Raw genomic sequence first — 22322 nt, forward strand, 5'->3', positions numbered from 1 at the left:
CTCAGAAATTAGAAGTTTCCATTACATCCTATTAGCTATTTAAAAAAAAAAACAGATAACAAACAAAAAAACCTAATGAACTATCCAGAAGCCATGTAAAGATTCTTACTTGAAGCTGAAGAGTATGTCGAAGAATAGTTTCCTCTAAGGCATGGATCCACTTCTCTCGCTCATCAGCATCACGAGCTGGAATAAAAGTTTATAAAAAGCAAAACCTTAATATCTACAATATAGCTCCATAATTGGAAGCAAAACTTTAAATCATGATGCTAAACGAAAAGGTTTTTGGTTGTGCCATTTCCTTAACAGGTTTTATCTTTCTATTCTTTTCAAATATGCAACCTACTTGCAGCAATTTATAACAAAGAGAATAAATGTGTTCAACAATTGCAGGCTACCTTCCCACTGGGAATAATTAGAAAAGTTAAAATAATTAAAAATAACTGTTTTGAAAGCATCAGAAAATAGCAAGATAGTAAAGAATTAACAGGCCAAAATCTAGGAAAAGACAAACATCCAGCCTGGTATTTAGGGCCACTGTCCTCCTGGAGGCATTGTACATTTCAAAAGAGGAGTTGCAGACTGAGCAACTTCTTAAAAGACTTGTCATTATATACAAGCAGGGGACATATGGGGACTCCATGTACCTTCTGCTCAATTTTTCTGGGAACCTAAAACTACTCTAAAAACATCTGTTGGAAAACAAGAAGTCTTGTCAGGCCAAAAATTAAGAGAGCAAGGCCGACCAACAGTGGTGGCTCTGGCGAACAGCTCAGGTTTTGATTGGGACCTCAAAAGGCTGCACCTTGGGATTAAGAATAAAACAGGGGACTTCCCTGGCAGTCCAGTGGTTAAGACTTCACCTTCCAATGCCAAGGTGTGTGGGTTCAACCCCTGGTTAGAGAGCTAAGATCCCACATGCCTGGAGACTAAAAAACCAAAACATAAAACAGAAGCAATATTGTAACAAATTTGATACAGACTTTAAACATGGTCCACATCAAAAAAAAAAAAAGGACTAAAACAGAATTAAAACAGTTGCTCAGTCATGTGGATCATCCAGAAAAATCTTGATGCCTGAAATAAATTAAAACTACCCCAAGTTGTTACTGACTCTAAGCATCCAGCTAGCAAAAGCAAATGAATATATTTTCTGTAGAAAGATAACATCATATCAGCTTCCAAATTATTTTTATAAACAATTTTTAAATAATGACTAGCACATAAGCAAAGATAACCAAAGATATACAAGGAGACAAAACCACACATAAATGAGAAATCAAATAATAGATCAACAAGAGCTCCAGATATTTGAACAAACAGTTCCACAACTGAAAAGTAACTATGCTTTAATTCATTCAGTAAAAGACTGGAAACTTTGACAGAGCCTTAGAAACCATTTTATAAATTATATGGGTTCTTAAAATAATTAAATATAAATTCTAAAATTAAAAAAACATAATAAGCAAAATTAAGAACTCAGTGAATGAGTCTGACAGCAGATTAAATCAGTTAAAGAGATAATGAGAGAACTGGAGGAGAGACCAGAAGAAACTCATCAGAACAAAAGACGAGTCAAAGAGAGAAAATATAGACGAAAGGGAGAGCAACACAGACAGTAAGAGGGTGTAATATGCATGTGATTGAAATGCCAAAAAAAGACAAAAGAGAGAAGGGACTAAAAGCACTATCTGATGAAGAATTTTTCAAAACAAGATGAAAGACATTAAGCCACGGATTTCAGAAGCCCAGACTTCCCTGGTGGCTCAGACAGTAAAAGAATCTGCCCGTAATGTAGGAGACCAGGGTTCGATCCCTGGGTGGAGAAGATCCCCTGGAGAAGGGAATGGCAACCCATTCCAGTATTCTTGCCTGGAGAATTCCATGGACAGAAGAGCCTGGAGGGCTACAGTCTATAGGGTCACAAAGAGTCACACACGACTCAGTGACTAACACACACAAGAATTCTAAGCAGCATGAAGCAAAGAAAATCCACAGCTAGACCCATCCCCGTCAAAATTTACTACAAACCAAAGACAGAGGAAATATTTTAAAAATAGCTAGGGCTGAGATCTAGACAGTTTTGTAACTATTAGGTGAAGTCACAGAAAAAGTGTACTTTTGGTAGATCAAAAATATTCTATATTAAAATAATTGAAAAGTCATCCCATTAAGGAAACTCCAGACCCAGAAAGTTTTACCAGAGCACTGTCAGACATATATGAAGAAAGAATGCCAATCAAACACAAAATATTCCAAAGAAAAAGAAGAACACTCCCCAACTCTTTTAAGGTCAGAATAACTTTGATATTAACCTGACAAGACTATCATGAGAGAAAAAAACTTTAGGCAACTCTAATCCAAAAAGGATATGCAAAAATTCTTTATAAAACTTAATATGTCAAATTGAAGTTGAGTTTATTCCAGAAATACAAGGTTGGTTGAGTATGGAAAAAAATCAAGCAACATCGAACAAGATAAAAATACACATGAATAAGGCTAATCACTGTAGCATTGTTTATAATTACAAAATACTGTAAAACAACCTAAATGCTCAGGTAAGAGGAAGATGGTTGAATAAACCATGGAGTACAATGCAAGTATAAAAAAGAGAACAAGGAAGATCACTTTTGAGTGATCTGAGTGATTTTTCAGATACATTATTCAATGAAAACAAAGAAAAAAGAAAGAAGGGGATATAAGAAAATATACTCACATCTGCTTGTTTGCGCAAAATAAATACAAGGAGGATGAACTATAAACTAATGAGATTGGTTACCTACAAAGCACAGTGGCAAAGGATGGAAATCAGGAAAAATAGGAATGAGTTAGTAGGGGTACAGAGGTAGCAATATGTCTCTGAATTTATCATTTTGTATATACTCAGACTCTTTAAAGCCACAGTAATATTTCACATTCTCCCCCCAGAAAATTAATTTAAATCAACCAGGATGGGGAGAGGGAACCCAAAATACAATGTAATTCTGTGTGTCCTCAGTCATGTCCAACTCTTTGGGACTTCATGGACTATAGCCTGCCAGGCTCCTCTGTCCATGGGATTATTCAGGCAAGAATACTTGAATGGGTTGTAATTTTCCTCTCCAGGGGATCTCCCCAGCCCAAGGATTCAGTCCACATCTCCTGCATCTCCTGTATTGGCAGGCAGATTCTTTACCATAGAGCTACCTGGGAAAATATAATATAAACAGTAATAAATTAACCTAACTGTATTACAAATGAATAAGACAATCACACCAAAGGGTATGAGGAAGAAAAAAGAAAAGATTAAGCCCAACTAACTTTGAAAACAGTATTCTGACTAGACAATGCAAGGCTAAACCAAAACAGAACCATACACAAATACTGTACAAAAATTGCACAAGTACTGTGAATCTGGTTTTTACAGGAGTATAGTTTAGCAATTCTGTAACTACAAACAAGTGAATATATTGTAGATAATGTCAATCCAGGTTTCTCAGTGTCTGAGGGAAAAAATTACAAATGAGGAAAGTGAGAAGGATAGAATGAGCCATATGGTATTAAGACCAGAAAGGAGGTATCACTATGAACTCAGGGTTCCAGATAGGGAGACAGAAAGACAGGAAGTGCATGAGAAAGAATGGGGGCATATCAAAAGGAAAAAGGAGCCAAACTGAAGGAGTTCCAAAAGCCAAAGCCTAAAGAATGTGAGCAGTATAATAACTGATAGTACTGAATTATAATCCAAAGAATAAAATAAATATCTAAGAGTGCACTATTGATATAAATTACTTGAATAAGTAAATAGATGGGGAATAAGACACAGTTCTTTCTTCAGAAGAGTTACGATTCATAAGTATAGTAGGAATGAAAGAAATGTTTAAATCACCTGCAGACAAATATGACAGTAATAATTACTGAAGGCAAGACTGGCCAATGGCGTACTAATAGCTAAAAACAGTGAGCAAAAGTTTGAGGAGAAAGAGGATATTAGCAGAGTCTCAAAGTATCTCTCCCAATATATTTATTAACTATGAAGGGAAAATCAGTAATTTTATACTGGATAAGTCTGGCAGACACCACCTTAATCCAGTGATCAAGATTAATATCATCAGTAACAAATTTCTTGATATCATATACCACTCCCTCGATATGACCCACTGAGAAGGAAACAGCATCACTTCTGTAGTATTCTTGCCAAAAACACATAATCTCACTCTAATCATGAGAAAACATCAGACAAATCCAAACTGAGAGGCATTCTACAAAATAACTAAAACGCACCAAAAATGTCAAAGTCATGAAAGACAAGAGGAATAAGGAACTGTCATAACTAAAGGCAATATGGGATCTTAGACTGAACCCTGGAACAGAAAGGGGGCATTAAAAGGGGAAAATCACGTGAGCTCTGTGCTTTAGTTAAAAGTATTGTACCAAATGGGTACAAGATTCAGCTCAGGACATCAGAGTCTGAAAAGGACAAGGAGGGCATACATCAAACCAAGGAACAACCTAGCATGGGGTATCAAAGCCAGCAGGATGAAGAGGAAAATTACACAATGGAAAAGTCCAGCATGGGGAATCAGAGCCCAAGATGGAGTCCACATTGGGCAGGGGGATTGGGTCAGGCTGGTACAAGGTTTCCAAGGCTGAGTGGAATGAGGGTGACATCCACACAAGGAAGTGGGTGATGATGGGAAACTAACTGCATACAGAGAGATTGATCAAATAAGTAAATATAACAAGGGATAAAGGGTTTCTGATTGTTGGATAGTTACAAAAATGGTAAGGGAAAAAAACAGAATGATTTCTGCAATGTTAGGCTGGAAATACAGGTATCAGTATAAACTAATAGTTTTTAATATTTATGTAAATAAATACATATGGAAATATGTACATGAATACACATTTATGTACACATGTATATAACACTCATATGTTTCTTAGCTCTGAGAGGGCCTGGGCACCATGAAAGCCAACAGCAATAAGTACACCTAGCATCAGGTACTGATTTCTAAATATCTTTCTCCATTACGAGGAATTAGGGCTCCTTGGAAAAATGGTTGATTCCAGGACTGGGATAGGGAAGACAGAAAACTGGCCTGGAATATCTTTTTTGTGCCTGAAAATTAAAGAAGAAAATACTCAAGAGAATGATAGGAACATGTCAATAGAACACAGAAGTCAGCTTAAAAAAAAATCCTACTGGCCAAATTAAGGACAATTTGAGCATTAAAATAATGATAATAAAGAATTATAATCCATTGAGTAAACAGGAAACCATGAGTTAGCAATGATATACATAAATTGAACGTTTGCTCAGAAATGGGATTCTGCATAGCTCCAAAATACCCCTACAAAATATCAAGAAAGGAAAAAGATAAAATACCACCTCAATCATGTGATCAAAGTAAATGTCGTTAGTTATGGGACAAACTGAAATCCTGTGAAAAGAACAAAGAATCACTTCTGTGATTTTCAGGCCAGATATATAATCTGCATCATGAAGAAACATTAGGCGAAAACAAACTGAGGGACATTCTACAAAATATTTAGCCTCTAATCTTTTAAAGTGTAAAGGTCATAAAACTCTAAGAACGACTGAGTAGCTATTCCAGACTAAAGGAGACTAAAAAATGTGACAACTAAAAGCAAAATGTGATTCTGAACCAGATCCTCCTGCTATGAAGGACATTACTAGAACAACTGGTAAAACCTGAACAGACTCTAAAGAGTAGATGGTTTTAATGCATCAATGTTAATTTCCAGATTTTAATGGCTGCATAGTGTGTTTACAAGAAAATTTCCTTGTTTGCAGGAAATCTATAATAAAAAAACATTCAGGGGTGATGGTACTTCCAGTTAACAACAACCTTCAAACAGCTTTGGGAGGGCAAAGTTCTTCATACTGTATTTGCAACTTTCTTGTAAATGCAAGATTATTTGAAATTCTTAAAAACTATACTTTAAAAACATTATTATGGTAAAGAAGACATAAATAAATGGAAAAACCATTTTATGAATTGGAAGATTCAATACTGTAACAATATTCAAATGGATCTACAGATTAAATGCAATGCAAAGTAAAATTCCAAAGGCATTTTGGGAAATCTGTCAAGCTGATTCTAAAATATAAGTCAGGGAACTCCCTGGTGGGCCAGTGGTTAGGATTCTCTGTTTCCACTGCAGGGGGCATGGGTTCAATCCCTGGATGGGGAACAAAAGATCCTGCAAGCTGCCTGACTGACTCAGCCAAAAAAAAAGAAAAAATGGTACAAAAGGTAAAGAATAGCAAAGTCCTTCTTGAAAAGACAGGAGCATTTTTACAGGGTTTAGTCTATTACATATAAAGTCTTATAAAGCTATAATAATTAAGAAAATGTGATACTGGAACAAGGATAAATAATAAACCAATGAAGCAGAACATAGCCCCAAAACAGACCCACTCATAAATAAAGACACTTGGTTAGTGATAAGTGTGGCTCTGAAGAGCAATAAGGAACAATCTTTCAATAAATGGCGCTAGGATAATATGGGTGAAAAAAAAAAAATGAAACCTGAACCTACCTTATACTATGTACAAAAGTAAAATCCAGGTGATTTCTTAATTCTTAAATGTGAAAGACGGAGAAGGCAATGGCACCCCACTCCAGTACTCTTGCCTGGAAAATCCCATGGACGGAGGAGCCTGGTAGGCTACAGTCCATGGGGTCGCTAAGAGTCGGACACGACAGAGCGACTTCACTTTCACTTTTCCCTTTCATGCACTGGAGAAGGAAATGGCAATCCACTCCAGTATTCTTGCCTGGAGAATCCCAGGGATGGCGGAGCCTGATGGGCTACCGTCTATGGGGTCGCACAGAGTCGGACACGACTGAAGCGACTTAGCAGCAGCAAATGTGAAAGAAAAACAACACATCTTCCAAAAGGTAAAACAGGAGAATATCATCGTAACTTTGGGATAGAAAACTTAAACAAGATATAAAGACAACAACAGATAAATTTAACTACATCAAATTGAGAGTAGCACTGAAATACATACATTACCATAAGTAAAAGAGATACGTAGTGGAAGTTGCTGTATAATACAGGAAGCTCAACCAGTGCTCTGTGACAACCTAGAGGGGTGGTTTGGGATGCGCAGTGGGAAGGAGGTTCAGGAGGGAGGGGACATATGTATAATCATTGCTGATTCACATCGTTGTACGGTAGAAACCAACACAACATTTAAAGCAATTTAAAAAAAAATCAAAACACAAACTTAACCATTTGAGTTCATCAAAATACACCACTTAAAGAATATCATGGTAAGCCACTGTGACATGAAGTTAAAGAACATGGACTTCTGAGCCAGAACATCCCGTTCAACTCTGAACTTTGTTGTCTATTAACCATATGACTTTCAACAAGTTACTTAACCTTTCTAAGCCTCAGTGTTCTCATCTACAGAAGGAGGACAATAATGGTATCTATCTTATAAGATTATTACAAAGGTAAAATGAGTTAGTCCAAATATAACACTTGGACAGGTAAATGGTATAATTATTATCATCATTACTGTTGAGCATTTATTATGACTTATCCCTGACCCCAAGGAACTCAAAAATCTAGTAAGAAGACAGATTTGTATTTAGTTGCATAAATACATGGTTTATGTCACCACCATGCCTGACAAATCCCATGGATAGAGGAGCCTGGTGGGCTGCAGTCCTTGGGGTCACAAGAGTTGCACAGGACTTACTGACTAAACAACAACAACGTCACCACTAAAGGGTGTAAATGAAAAATCAGGGAAGACTTCCTTAAGGAGTTTAGATCCTAAAGAATAAGAATCAGTTTGTGAAGTAGAGAAAGATAAGGATATCCTTAAAGTGGAAAGACACTAATGAAAGACACTGAAGCATGAAAAGAGTACAAATTAGAAAACAGGTTTCAATGTGTGTAGAACAGTGGGCTGATGGGCGAGGAAGAAATGGCAAAAGTTTAGGATCCTATCCCAAGGAGTGTGAATGGACTTTATGACAACGGGAAGCCCCTGAAGAGTTTCAAGCATGAGAGTGACGTGGCCTAATTTGCATGTTAAAAATATCAATCTGGGGTAAAAATAGAGGTGGTATGCCAGTCAGGAAGTGGTTGTGAGGGTGAGGCCTGAACTGAGAAATGTCTGGGACATGACATGAAGTGCCATTCTCACAGCCATCAGGGCACTAAATAGCAATCACCCTTAAACCTGCCACATCCTCACAATCACCAGATTCTTCCTTGATATAGTCCCTCTCTTTATTTAGCCTTTCTTTCCATCTCTACTGACAACATGCTTGTTCAAGCACTCATATAGTCTCATGCCTGTAAACAAAACATCATCACAAAAGACGTACACGTGCTAACCTCTGCTAGGGTCAGTGCAGCCTGCCTACCTCATGCATATTTGAGCTTATATTTCAAGGCTGTTTCCATCAAAAACCTCAACATTCTCTAATACCATACTGAATTTACCTAACCTTCCTGAGTAGCAGTAAAGGCCCTCCACATCTTTTATTTCATGCTTCTTTTATATGACCCAAACCATCTTCTCATCGGCCCCTAAACACTCTAAATGAACTATTCCTGTTCATGGCACACTTTCCCCCTCCTTGAACCTTAACGCTGACTCTACCCTCCTTCCCATCTCTAAGCACCATGTGCGTCAGAACAAGTTCTGCTTCTTCTCCTCTTGACATGCCTCCCTTCTTTTTCATTCTCTATCTCTCTGAAACCATGAGTTCATACTGATACCTCCAATTCTAGTCTAACACCACATGGTTTACAGGTTTACTGGCACAAAGACAGACCAATGAAACAGAGGAGAGGCCAAAATGATTTTTGTATATATGTATGCCAAAATGATTTTTGACAAGGGTGCCAAGACTATACAATGGGGAAAAGACAGTCTTTTCAACGAATGGTACCGGGAAAAGTGGATATCCACATTCAAAAAAATGAAGGTAGACTCTTACCATCCAAAATCTGGCTGAAAATGTATTTATTTTTATTTATTTATGGCCATGCTGTGCATCTTGCAGAATTAGTTCCCTGACCAGAGACTGAACCTGGGCCCATGGCAGTGAAAGCATGGAGTCCTAACTGCTGAACTGCCAGGGAATTCCCCCAAAATGTTTTAAAGACTTATAAGTGAGACCTAAAACTATTAAACTCCTAGAAGAAAACATATGGGGAAATCTTTACAACACTGGAATTGGCAAGGATTTGTTCAATATGATATCAAAAGCATAGGCAACAAAATTTAAAAATAGACAAACAGAACTATAGTAGAACCCCCTTTATCCATAGTTTTGCTTTCCAGAGTTTCAGTTACCCCTCCAGTTAACCAGATGCTAAAATATTAAATGGAAATAAACAATTTGTAAGTTTTACACTGTGCATCATTCTGAGGAGCGTGATGAAATCTCACATGATCCTGCTTTGTCCTGTCCAGGATCCCCAACCATTAACATAATGTGCTCCTTACAGACAACAATCAATATTGTCATGGCTCCATGATCCACACTAAGCAGATGATCCTCCTTCCAATGTATCATTACGTCAATGGTGGCCTAATAATACTTCACAACGCCTACATCATTCACCTCCCTTCATCTTATCACTAGTCATTTTATCATCTCACATCATACAATAAGATAGTTTGAAAGACGTCACACTCACATAACTTTTATTACAGTATATTACAATCATTTTATGTTACTATTAGTTATTGTTAATCTCTTACTATGGCTAAGGCATAAATTATACCTAATCATAGGTATGTATGTATAGGAAAAAACATTAAGTATATATAGAATTCAGTACTATCTGCAGTTTCAGGCATCCACTGGGTTCCTTGGAATACATCCCTGTGATAAAGGGGGGACTAATGTACAACAAACTTAAAAATTGCTGTTCATCGAAGGAAACAATCAATAGAGAAACGGCAACCTACAGAATAGGGGAAAATAATTGTAAATCATGTATATGATAAGGAGTTAATATCCAGAATACATGAAGGACTTCTACAACTCAACAACAACAACAACAAAATTTAAAAATGGACAAAGAACAGCAAACGAGAAATAAAAAGTACCCAGATTGGAAGGGAAGAGGCAAAACTGTCTTTATATGCAAATGACATGATACCATACACAGAAAATTCCATAAAGACTCCACACAAAAACTATTAGAACTGATAAACGAATTCAACAAGGTAGCAGGATATCATATTAACTTGCAGAAATCTGTTGCATTTATTTACACTACCAATGAAGTATCAGAAAGGGAAAGTTTAAAAAAAATCCCTTTTAAAATCCCATCAAAAAGATAAAATGGTTAGGTACAAAATATGACCAAGGAAGTGAAAGATTTACATGCTGAGAACTATAAAGTATTGATAAAGGAAACTGAAAATGATTCAAAGAAATGAAAAGACATCCCATGCTCTTGGATTGTAAGAATTAATATTATTAACATGGCCATACTACTCAAAGCATTCTACAGATTTAATGTGATGCCTACCAAACTACACATGACATTTTTCACAGAACTAGAACAATCAACCTACAAATAATCTTAAAATTCATATGGAACCATAAAAGACCCCAAGTTGCCCAATCAGCCCTGAGGAAAAAGAACAAAGCTGGAGACACAACCCTACCAGACTTCAGATAACATTACAAAGTTACAGTAATCAAAACAGATAGGTTAGGGGACAAAAACAGATAAATGGGTCAACAGAATGGAATAGAGAACCGAGAAATAAACCCACACACCTACAGTCAATTAATCTTCAAAAAATGAGGCAAGAATACACAATGGAAAAAATCAGTCTCTTCAGCACGTGGGGTCGGGAAAACTAGACAACCACACGTAAATCAATGAAGTTAGAATACACCCTTACACCATACACAAAAATAAACTCTAAATGGTAAAAGTAAAAGTGAAAGTCACTCAGCCGTGTCCGACTCTTTGCCACCAGGCCAGAATACTGGAGTGGGTAGCCTTTCCCTTCTCCAAGGGATCTTCCCAACCCAGGGATCGAACACAGGTCTCCTGCATGGCAGGCGGATTCTCTACCAGCTGAGCCACAAGGGAAGCCCAAGAACACTGGAGTGGGTAGCCTATCCCTTCTCCAGTGGATCTTCCCAACCCAGGAATCGAACTGGGGTCTCCCGCGTTGCAGGTGGATTCTTTACCAACTGAGCAATGAGGGAAGCTAAATGGCTAAAGACTTTAATATAAGACAAGACACCATAAAACTCCTAGAAGAGAACATAAGCAAAACATTCTCTGACATAAATTGTACCAATTATTAAAAAAAAATCTGACTCCCAAGGCAATAGAAATAAAAGCAAAAATAAATAAATGGGACCTAATCAAACTAAAGCTTTTGCAGAGCAAACGAAAAGAACCTACAGAATGGGAGAAAATACTTGCTAATGATGCAACCCACAAGGGCTTAATTTTCAAAATATACAGACAGCTCATAACTAGACCACATAAGGTTGTTGTGAGGTTTAAATGAGATAATTAATCCATACAATATTTACCACAGTACCTAACATAAACTTAAAACATCAATATGGTAAACTCACAGATAAAGAACAGATTTGTGGTTGCCAAGGGTGAGGCAGAGTAAAGGAGGAAAGGATTGGGAATTTGGGATTAGCAGATGCAAACTATTATACATAGGATGGATAAACAATAAAATCCTATGTTATAGCACAGGGAACTATATTCAACATCCTGTGATAAATCATAACAAAAGACAATATAAATATATGTATAACTGAATCACTTGGCTATACAGAAGAAATTAACACAACACTGTACATCAACTATACTTCAATAAAATTTAAAAATATATGCTATTCTTATCACACACAGCCTTAAGAGAAAACAAGTTCTACTAATAATCTAATAAATGATTAGTTGCAGAAAATGAGTAAGGAGGAGATTATTGGCAACTTCTAATTCCCAATGCCTGGCTTATATAGAAACAATATATGGTACACAGAAAGAGAAACAATATTCATTCAGTAAGTAAAATACTTCTATTTACAGGATTTTTAATTACATATCTACATTACATTAATTACATTTCCTCCATTATACACATTTAAAATACATTTTTAGAGAAGTTTCCAAAACTCTGATACCTTACCATTCCTGATCCACTATTTAGGAATCTGTCCTCCTTGTCACATTTTCTTCTCTATGAATAAACGACTGCTTGTTTGCAGAAGGAAGTGGTTATTTCCCTGTTTTGTAACTGAAGTAAAAAGAAGAAATAGCCTCTATAATCAGGAAGCCCTTTTCTCTGAAAGTTGTTGTGAAATGAAAACATTACACAAAAATCATATTTACAAGATCAAATGCTGAGACACAGCTCAAATTGCTACTGAGCCCCATTATGCTTCAGGTACTATCTTGGCGTTACAGGCAAAGATAGTATTAGTCACTCAGTCGTGTCTGACTCTACGATCCCATGAACTGTAGCCCACCAGGTTCCTCTGTCCATGGAATTTTCCAGGCAAGAATACTGGAGTGGGTTGCCATTCCCTTCTCCAGGGAGATCTTCCCAACCCAGGAATCAAACTCGGGTCTCCTACATTGCAGGCAGATTCTGTACTGTCTGAGTCACTAGGTCTCCCACATGGCAAGTGCATTTTTTACTGTCTGAGCCACCAGGGAAGCCCATGAATACTGGAGTGGGTAGCCTATCCCTTCTCCAGGGGATCGTCCCGACCCAGGAATTGAACTGAGGTCTCTTGTGTTGCAGGCGGTTTCTTTACCAGCTGTGCTACCAGGGAAGCACAGGCAAAGATAAAACAATCCATAATTTCAAGCAGCTAGGTCTCTTGGAAAGTATAACCATTTGGTTGAATAGTGTATTGTTTAGTGAAGTATCTCCACCCATTGTAATACATGCTTATTAGCATCCTTGTCATTCTTGTGAGCTACATTAAAATGTCACCTTCTCCCTATATGTTGCACACAATGAAGGGATCTGCTCTTTCCTTCTTTAAATTTATTCAAATGTTCCCACACTCGGGTAGCATATGAATATATGCTATACTAGTCACTGTCTTAGGCATTAGGGGCACAATTTTGAGTTTACAGATCTAGTCCAGCAATAATCAGATCCAAATCTACCTTTTCTATCTTACTTTTCAATACACTCCTCCACAACCCAGTACATTTCAGTTACATTGTACTTACTATTCACATGACTCACAATTCTCAGCTTTTGCTCAAGTTGTTCCTTCCACTGAAATGCCAAAGACTTGCCTCTATCTGTGTAAACAATACAAGCTAACTCTATTGAGCACTTAATTTGTGTCAGCACTGTCTGACACCTTTGTCTAAATGCATATTAACTAATTAAATTCTCACAACAACTACATGAGATAGGTATTATTATTATTATCCTTATATTCCAGAATAGAGAAATAGAAAAGTTTGGTATTTTGCAATGGTATACCACCAAGAAGGGCTTTCTTGGTGGCTCAGCTGGTAAAGAATCTGCCTGCAATGTAGAAGACTTGGGTTCAATCCCTGGGTTGGGACGATCCCCTGGAGAAGGGAACAGCTACCCACTCCAGAATTCTGGTCTGGAGAATTCCATGGACTGTATAGTTCATGGGGTCGCAAAGAGCGACACAACTGAGCGACTTTCACATACCACCAGGAAAGGAGACAGCAAAAATTAAGTCTCTAGGTTTCAAGTAACCCTAGCTCTGTTAAATAAGCCTCATTCCATGTCCTTCTTACTAGACAAAGTCCTCCTCAAAAGATAACAATATAAACTTTTCTGCCTTGGAAATAGTATATGAAACAGAAAAAACAAGAGCTCAAACCTCTAATCAGGAAACCTGGATTCAAGTCGCAGTGTCACTAATTTTGTGTGACCTCAGGAGGGCAGCACCTAATAACTGAGATATATATATATACACAACTTTCAAGAAGGGGTTTTAACAACACCAACCAGCTCAAAGGTCTACGGTGAAAAGCAGATGAAATAAGATATATGACAACGTTTAGGGTACAAGGTATCCTTAGGGCAAAACTCTTTTCATGACAACATTAAAATGCTATCTGTGTTTTTCACTATGTTGACATTTGTATCAATAGTGCAAGAGCAATGGTGGTGAAACTTAATATATCAGCACCAGTAGAGCCCATGGCATCGAACTAAACTTGCCGTCATTATATTCTTCACCACCATGAACAAGAAAAAAACAAACAAAAAAAACCCTCCTGTTTTACTCAAGAATGCCCTTGAAGAAATAGTAAATATGATGACATCTTGATCCTTCAATGTATGCTTTTGAAATAATCTGTGCGGGAAGTACACTGCTGCTACACATCAAAGTATAATGACTATCTCAAGCCAAAGCACTTGTGCAATTGTCTGAGTTATGAATTAAGTGGCTTTTTTCTCATGTGCTTGTGTGCTCAGTCGTGTCTGCCTCTTTGCTACCCCGTGGACTGTAGCCCACCAGGCTTCTCTGTCCATGAGATTTCCCAGGCAAGAATACTGGAGTGGGTTGCCATTTCCTTCTCCAAGGGGATCTTCCAGACCCAGGGGTCAAACCTGCATCTCCTGTGTCTCCTGCATTGCAAATGATTCTTTACCTGCTGAGCCATTGGGGAAGCCTCTTCTTTTCTCAGGAACATCATTTTTACTTGAAAGGACAATACTGACAAACTATATTATTCACACTGGGGTATTTTGCAGACATCTCCTTGAAAATAACCTGTCATTTGACAGTATTTGCTGCCAATTATAAAACTCAGGCTTCAAAGCAAACATTAGCATTTTAGAAAAGCTATATTCACCAGGCACCATGACTCCGACAGATTCTCAATACTTAAAGCCTTTTTGGATAAGTTTGGGACAACATCAACAAATATAACTTTTTATGTGGTATGCTGAAATGTATCAATATGGAAGATCTGCATATGACCAATGCATGATGTTACAAAATGATACATAAAGATCCATTCAAAATACCAGACAGACCAATGGATTTAAATGTAATATTTTCATATATAAATTTAATTGTTATAGTTAAATTTCATACTGCAACTAATCTTTAAGAAGCTTATCACTTGTTGAGTTTTGGTCAAGTATCAAAGAAGAATATTCACAATTATCTGAAAAGGTTATTACAGTACTCCTTTTTCTAACTATGTATCTGTATGAGACTATATTTTCTTCATATACCTCAACCAAAACAACATATCACAAAGACTGAATGCAGAAACAGGTATAAGAACACTGCCATCTTCTATTAAGCCAGACATTTAAAAATTTTTCAAAAATGTAAAACAATGTTTCTTCTAATTTTTTTTTCATTTGGGAAAATGGCTATTTTCCCAACCTGATGAATATATTCTTTTAATAAACCCCAACTCCTTTTTATTTTTTATTGGAGTATAGTTGCTTTACAATGTTGTGTTGGTTTCTGCTGTACAATGAAGTAAATCAGCTATGAAAGTGAAAGTTGCTCAGTCGTGTCCAACTCTTTGCCACCCCATTGACTATACAGTCCACGGAATTCTCCAGGCCAGAATACTGGAGTGGGTAGCTTTTCCCTTCTCCAGGGGATCTTCCCAATCCAGGGATCGAACCCAGGTCTTCCGCATTGCAGGCAGATTCTTTACCAACTGAGCCACAGGGAAGCCCAAGAATACTGGAGTGGGTAACCTATCCCTTCTCCATGAGTCTTCCCGATCCAGGAATCAAACCGGGGTCTCCTGCATTGCAGGCAGATTCTTTGTATACATATATCCCCTCTCTCTAGGACATTCCTCCCATCCCTCTCCATGCCACCCATCTAGGTCATCAGAGAGCACCAAGCTGAGCTTCCTGTGCCGTACAGCAGGTTCCCACTAGTTACCTATTTTATACATGTTATTATATATATGTCCCAAGCTCCCAATTCATCCCACCACCACCCACCCTGGTGTTCACATGTCTGTTCTCCATGTCTATGTCTCTATTTGTGCCCTGCAAATAGGTTCATCTATATCATTTTCCTAGATTCCATATATATGATACATATTTTCTTAATTCTCAAAAAGCTACATGTCCTTAGCAATTAAATGATACTCATAATTACCAGACAAATAATAATCTATCATTTTCTCAAATGATACTTTCTCCATGAGGTGTACACTAAAACTTGGCTCCCTAACCTAGCATTTCCTATTCCCCATATCTTGCTGTACCTTTACTTTTCTTCATTGTACCTATCACTTCTTTTATATATATGTGTGTGTATGTGTATATATATATATGTATACATATTTACACATATATGTTTATATATATTTATGTATACTTATTATTTATTATCTGTCTATCACAGAAATGCAAGCTCCACAAAGGCTGGGATCTTGATTCATTTCATTTATTTATGTATCCCAAGTCCCTAGAATTATGCCAGGCAAACAAGTGTTCAATAAATATTTGTTGAATGAGGAATAATGATTTCACTATTTGGTGTATGGTTTACCTAATGTTTTATATTTGGAATCTAAAAATAGGTTGGATTTCCTAAGAAATCATTATTTTTGTTTAGCATCCTTTAAAGCTGCTCCCTCAAAGATTTATGAACAGTTTTAGCTGAAGTCTCCAAACTGCTGAATAAAACACAAGCAAATATTTACTAAAGTGTTCTCCCCCACAACTTCTGCTTTGACTATCTGAAGCAATACTGTGCTTCTCCTGGATAGAGTCACCACTGCATTGGGCAACTGGATATCTTTGATTCAGTCAAAGTAAACAGTGAAAATGGATTATTTTCAATTCATTCTACAACCAGAGGCTTCCAAGTCAAGTTATTCCCAGTAAATAAAAATCTTCACCATGTGTAAATACAGCCTAAGAATTTTAGCTGCTGCAGAAGATGTGTCCTAACTACTTCAACTCCAGGTTTTGGTAAAGGGGTCACTATTCCTTAATCATAAAGAAAAATTAAGATTTGAGTTTTCAATCTTTAAGTCTTACAATACTAGAGGAGAAAAGCTGTGGCAGAAGAGAAACAAAAAGAGATTCCAAGCCTGAGAAAAATCTGATGCACCATTGCTGGCTTTGAGGTATAGGGGTTCATATGCAAGAACCAGGGAGAGCCTTCTAGGAGTTAAGGGCACCCCCAGCTGACAGCCAGCAAGGAAATGGGACCTCAGTCTTATAACCTAAAGGAACAAGATTCTGCCAACAACTTGAATGAGCATGGAACCTGATTCTTCCCAGAATCTGCCAATAAGAGTCCAGTTAGCACTTTGATTTTAAACCTGTTAGACCTGGAACAGAGAAATCGGCAGAGCTGGAGGAACCAGCACCTACCTACAAAACTGAGAGATAATAAATCTGTGTTCTTTTAAGCCACACACACACAAAAAAAGACAATACTAAGGAGGAGACGAAAAAAAATGTTAGGAACAGGTTGGTTTTAGAGACCTCACCCAGACATCAATAAGGAGGGAGATTTGGCAGAAAAAAAGACGAGAAAAAAAGGAGAGAAGGAAGCTGAAGAGGATCCATATAGAAACTGAAAGAAGTGATAAAGACCTGGACTATGTAAGTGACTTAGGAAATAGAAAAAGGGCAGAATCCAATGGCCATGGTTACTCAAATGATATATGGAAAATGTGGTAGATGCAGATGTAGAGAAAGAGAAGTCTTTGAATTTGGCTAACTGGGTAAATCAAAGTGCTATTCCACAACATAGAGAATACAGAAAGAAAAACAGTTTGGGAATGGTGGGTTATAAAATATTATTTGGGGTTTGAAGAGACCTAGATTCAGTGAATCCTGAAATTCGGTAAACCCTGATCTTCTGAAAAATCTTACTAAGTTTTACTGAATTCATTCATTTTTATGGTTAGTATATATATTGCTAGAAAATACTCCCTTCCCCAGGAGAAGCCAAAAAGTAGAGCACATCTTTAATGCATTTTGGGGAAGAGAAGGGAAAGAGGGATCAGTTCAGTTAAGTTTCTCAGTTGTGTCTGACTCTTTGTGACCCCATGGACTGTAGCATGCCAGGCCTCCCTGTCCATCACCAGCTCCCAGAGTTTACTCAAACTCATGTCCAGTGAGTTGGTGATGCCATCCAACCATCTCATCCTCTGTCATCCCCTTCTCCTCTCGCCTTCAATCTTTCCCAGCATCAGGGTCTTTTCAAAAGAGTTAGCTCTTTGCATCAGGTGGCCAGAGTATTGGAGTTTCATCTTCAACATCAGTCTTTCCAATGAATATTCAGGACTGATTTCCTTTAGGATGGACTGGTTGGATCTCCTTGCAGTCCAAGGGACTCTCAAGAGTATTCTCCAATGCCACAGTTCAAAAGCAGCAATTCTTTGGAACTCAGCTTTCTTTATTAGAGAAGGAAATAGCAACCCACTCCAGTATTCTTGCCTAGAGAGTCCTGTGGACAAAGGAGTCTGGTGGGCTGCCGTCTATGGGGTTGCACAGAGTTGGACACGACTGAAGTGACTTAGTATGCATGCATACATTGGAGAAGGAAATGGCAACCCACTCTAGTTAGTATTCTTGCCTGGAGATTCCCAGGGATGGAGGAGCCCGGTGGGCTGCCGTCTATGGGGTCACACAGACACAACTGAAGCGACTTGGCAGCGGCAGCAGCTTTCTTTATGGTCCAACTCTCACATCCAAACATGACTAATGGAAAAACCATAGCCTTGACTAGACAGACCTTTGTCGGCAAAGTAATGTTTCTACTTTTTAATATGCTGTCTAGGTTGGCCATAACTTTCCTTCCAAGGAGTAAGCGTCTTTTAATTTCATGGCTGCAGTCACCATCTGCAGTGATTTTGGAGCCCAGAAAAATAAAGTCAGCCACTGTTTCCCCATCTATTTGCCATGAAGTGATAGGACCAGATGCCATATCTTAGTTTTCTGAATGTTGAATTTTAAGCCAACTTTTTCACTCTCCTCTTTCACTTTCATCAAGAGGCTCTTTAGTTCTTCTTCACTTTCTACCATAAGGGTGGTGTCATCTGCATATCTGAGGTTATTGATAGTTCTCCCGGCAACCTTGATTCCAGCTTGTGATTCATCCAGCCCAGCGTTTCTCATGATGTACTCTGCATATAAGTTAAATAAGCAGGGTGACAATATATAGCCTTGACATACTCCTTTTCCTATTTGGAACCAGTCTGTTGTTCCATGTCCAGTTCTAACTGTTGCTTCCTGACCTGCATACAGGTTTCTCAAGAGGCAGGTCAGGTGGTCTGGTATTACCATCTCTTTCAGAATTTTCCACAGTTTATTGTGATCCACACAGTCAAAGGCTTTGGCATAGTCCATAAAGCAGAAATAGACGTTTTTCTGGAACTCTCTTGCTTTTTCGATGATCCAGCAGATATTGGCAATTTTTATTCACGTATTGTTGAAGCCTGACTTGGAAAATTTTGAGTATTACTTTATTAGCGTGTGAGATGAGTGCAATTGTGCGGTAGTTTGAGCATTCTTTGGCATTGCCTTTCTTTAGGACTGGAATGAAAACTGACTTTTTCCAGTCCTGTGGCCACTTCTGAGTTTTCCAAATTTGCTGGTATACTGAGTGCAGCACTTTCAAAAGAGAGGGATGGAAGGAGTCAATTTTGAGAAGTTGAAGCCAACTACTAGTTCATGAGAATAAATACAAACTCTTAAATAATATGGGTTTGAACTACATGGGTCTACTTATACATGAATTTTTAAATGGTAAATACTACAGTACTACATGAATCATGGCTGTTTAAATCCACAAATTTGGGAGAACAGATATAGAGGAATCACAGATACAGAGGGTTGACTAGAAATTGCAGGTAGATTTTCAACTGCCCAGTGGACCAGGACACCTACCCCATCTTGTTCAAGGGTCGACTGGAAACAATGTCAAAAATACTTTCATTGACTACCAAAGTTAAGAGTTATTCAGAAAAAAAGAATGCTGTTACAGAATCATTCAACTTTTGAATTAGGCAATGAAAGGAAAGAAAGGAGGAAAGATTAATACATGTTAGAAAATTCAGGAAGAAAATGAAAGCAGGGCAAATAAAATATATATATATATATATATATACACTAAAAGAGAATTTGCTACCTCTTTTGTCTACTTCCAAGGTGCTGTGCTGAGTCACTCAGTCGTGTCCAACTCTTTGCAACCCCATGGACTGTAGCCTGCCAGGTACCTCTGTCCATAGGGTAAACAAGGCCAAAGTAGGTGTGGCCTAACAAAGTGACAGAATCAATCTAAGAAGAAACTATAATGATCATGTTACTTCAAAGACAGTTTTCTGGAGACAGGTATTATTCCTTATACACAGAGAATAGAGAGACCCTTTAGACTTAAAGAAAATATATAGGGAATTCCCTGCCGGTCCAGGGGTCAGGACTCTGCACTCTCACTGCTGAGGACGTGAGTTCAATCCCTGGATGGGGAACTAAGATCCTGCAGGCTGCATGGCGCGGCCAAAAGAAAAAAAAATGTAATATATATGCAAATATGTCTTCAGTACATAAAGTACAGTAGAGACACTGCTGCATTATAATCTTCAAAATATTTCCAGTGAACAACCTTTCAGAAGGCTTCACTCTGTGTCCCCAGTAACTCTCCAAGGAAATCTGCTCAGAACACAAAGCTATCAATAAATTACTTCCTTCCTTTTCTATATTTAGCTGTAAGCTGTTAATATAATATCTTCACCTTTCTTTAGGAAAGTATATATTTCCAGACCAAGATTGCAATATAAACTTGCATAACCTCAGTGCATCTCACAAGATTTAACTCTATCTCACAAAACACAGTCTAGATATAGTAACATGTCATTGATTCAGCCCTCTCTACAATTAAGGACTTAAATAATTTATACCAAATCACTATGCTTAAACCAACTTACTAAGTACAAAGTGTAAGTAACAAAAAAAGAAATTCTTAATAATGATAAATATGCTAAAAAATACATCATACAACAATGTTAGCTTAATTCTAGTGTCCACAGATAAAGCTAGAAAAGCGCATTGCTTTTCAGATAGCCTATAATTCAGATTTGCTTCTCTCTACCATAAACTAACCTGAGCATATTACTAAAATATTACATTTATGGCACTACCCTGACCTATCTCACTAGCCTAAAAATTTAGATTCCTGAAAGGAAAGGACTCCAGTTGGTTCACATTCAAAAGTGCTGCAAGATGGCTAGAAACTTCCACACAGAGAACATGGTCAAGAATTAATTTATATACTTCAGTCATATTCTACTCGTGGTCTTCCCATGAACAAATCAGAGTACACTGTGTGCTAGTGTAAGTCAGACTCTGATCCCCAGGTGTGAGTACTTCTTTCCAAGCCTAAGTTGCTCATCTTCTGAAACTTCTTAATTGAAGACTATTTTTCTCAGGGATCTGAAGCCCTGAGCTTCCTTCAGTGCGAGAATATCACCTGTTTTTCTTAAACAATTGCATTTACCCTGACGTAGTCCAAAGTTACGCTTTCATTAAAAAAAAATACGCATTAAGGGCGTATGTGTCCACAGCAGGTAGGTACTGGTGACACTGCAGTGAAAAAGACACGGCCCTTAATACATCTGAAAGAGCAGTGCTGCCACCCTCCCATTACTCTGTCAGAAAGCCCGGGATAATTCTGCACTCCCTTCCCCCTATCTTCTTAGAAACAGTTAAGTCACCAAATTCTGCCTGTCATACCTATTTTTCTGTGTTTATCCTCTCTGGGGCACTCTTACTGCCTTTGTTCAAGACCCCATCACCTCTTAACAGAACCTCTGCAGTAAGCTCCAAACTGGGCATCCTGCCTCCAATCTCACTTCTCTTCAAAGCATTCCACAAACAGCTCCTAGTGTTCCTTGTAAGCCACAAAAGGGATCATGACATTTCCATGACTAAAATAACTGATGTTTCTCGCCAACTTATAGAAAAGAGGTTTTAGTTTATCATTGTGGTATATGAGACCTTTGATGATCCATCTAGTTCCAAACAGAACTCAAGCTCCTTTTCCTCACCTCCAATGTATTCTCAAATGTACTGTACTTCCTACATTTCTCAAATAAATCATCCTTTTTCATCCTTCCAAGCTTTTACACGTACTTTCCCTTTACCTAGAATGTGCTTCTTTTTTTTTTCTGTGAAGTTTGGTAAATGTTCTTTCTTTTCATATCTCTTCCTGCCTGACTACATCTCATCTGAAGGATTTTTCATCCTTCAAAATCCGTATCAAACCATCTCTTCTGTGACGTCTTCCTGCCTCCATCAGTTCTCTTTTCTACATCTCCATACATCT

At 37.8% G+C, this 22322-nt stretch overlaps 1 protein-coding gene across 34 annotated transcripts in view; it reads right to left on the reverse strand.

Annotated features, from left to right (window-relative positions):
* The window catches only part of OSBPL9 (oxysterol binding protein like 9), a 157522-nt gene that overhangs the window by 70199 nt on the left and 65001 nt on the right, over positions 1-22322 (reverse strand). For all 34 annotated transcript variants that reach the window (XR_014052245.1, XR_014052244.1, XM_081485449.1 and 31 more), the window contains one exon: positions 110-186. Coding sequence is in view for 25 of the 34 variants with exons in the window: in XM_081485449.1 (XP_081341575.1) it covers positions 110-186 (77 nt within the window). In the remaining 9 variants the exon portion in view is untranslated. The remainder of the gene's footprint in view (positions 1-109; positions 187-22322) is intronic.

The sequence above is a fragment of the Giraffa tippelskirchi genome, chromosome 5 (genome assembly GCF_054371585.1).
Source record: "Giraffa tippelskirchi isolate mGirTip1 chromosome 5, T2T-mGirTip1v1.2.pri, whole genome shotgun sequence".
Classification (NCBI taxonomy): Eukaryota; Metazoa; Chordata; class Mammalia; order Artiodactyla; family Giraffidae; genus Giraffa; species Giraffa tippelskirchi.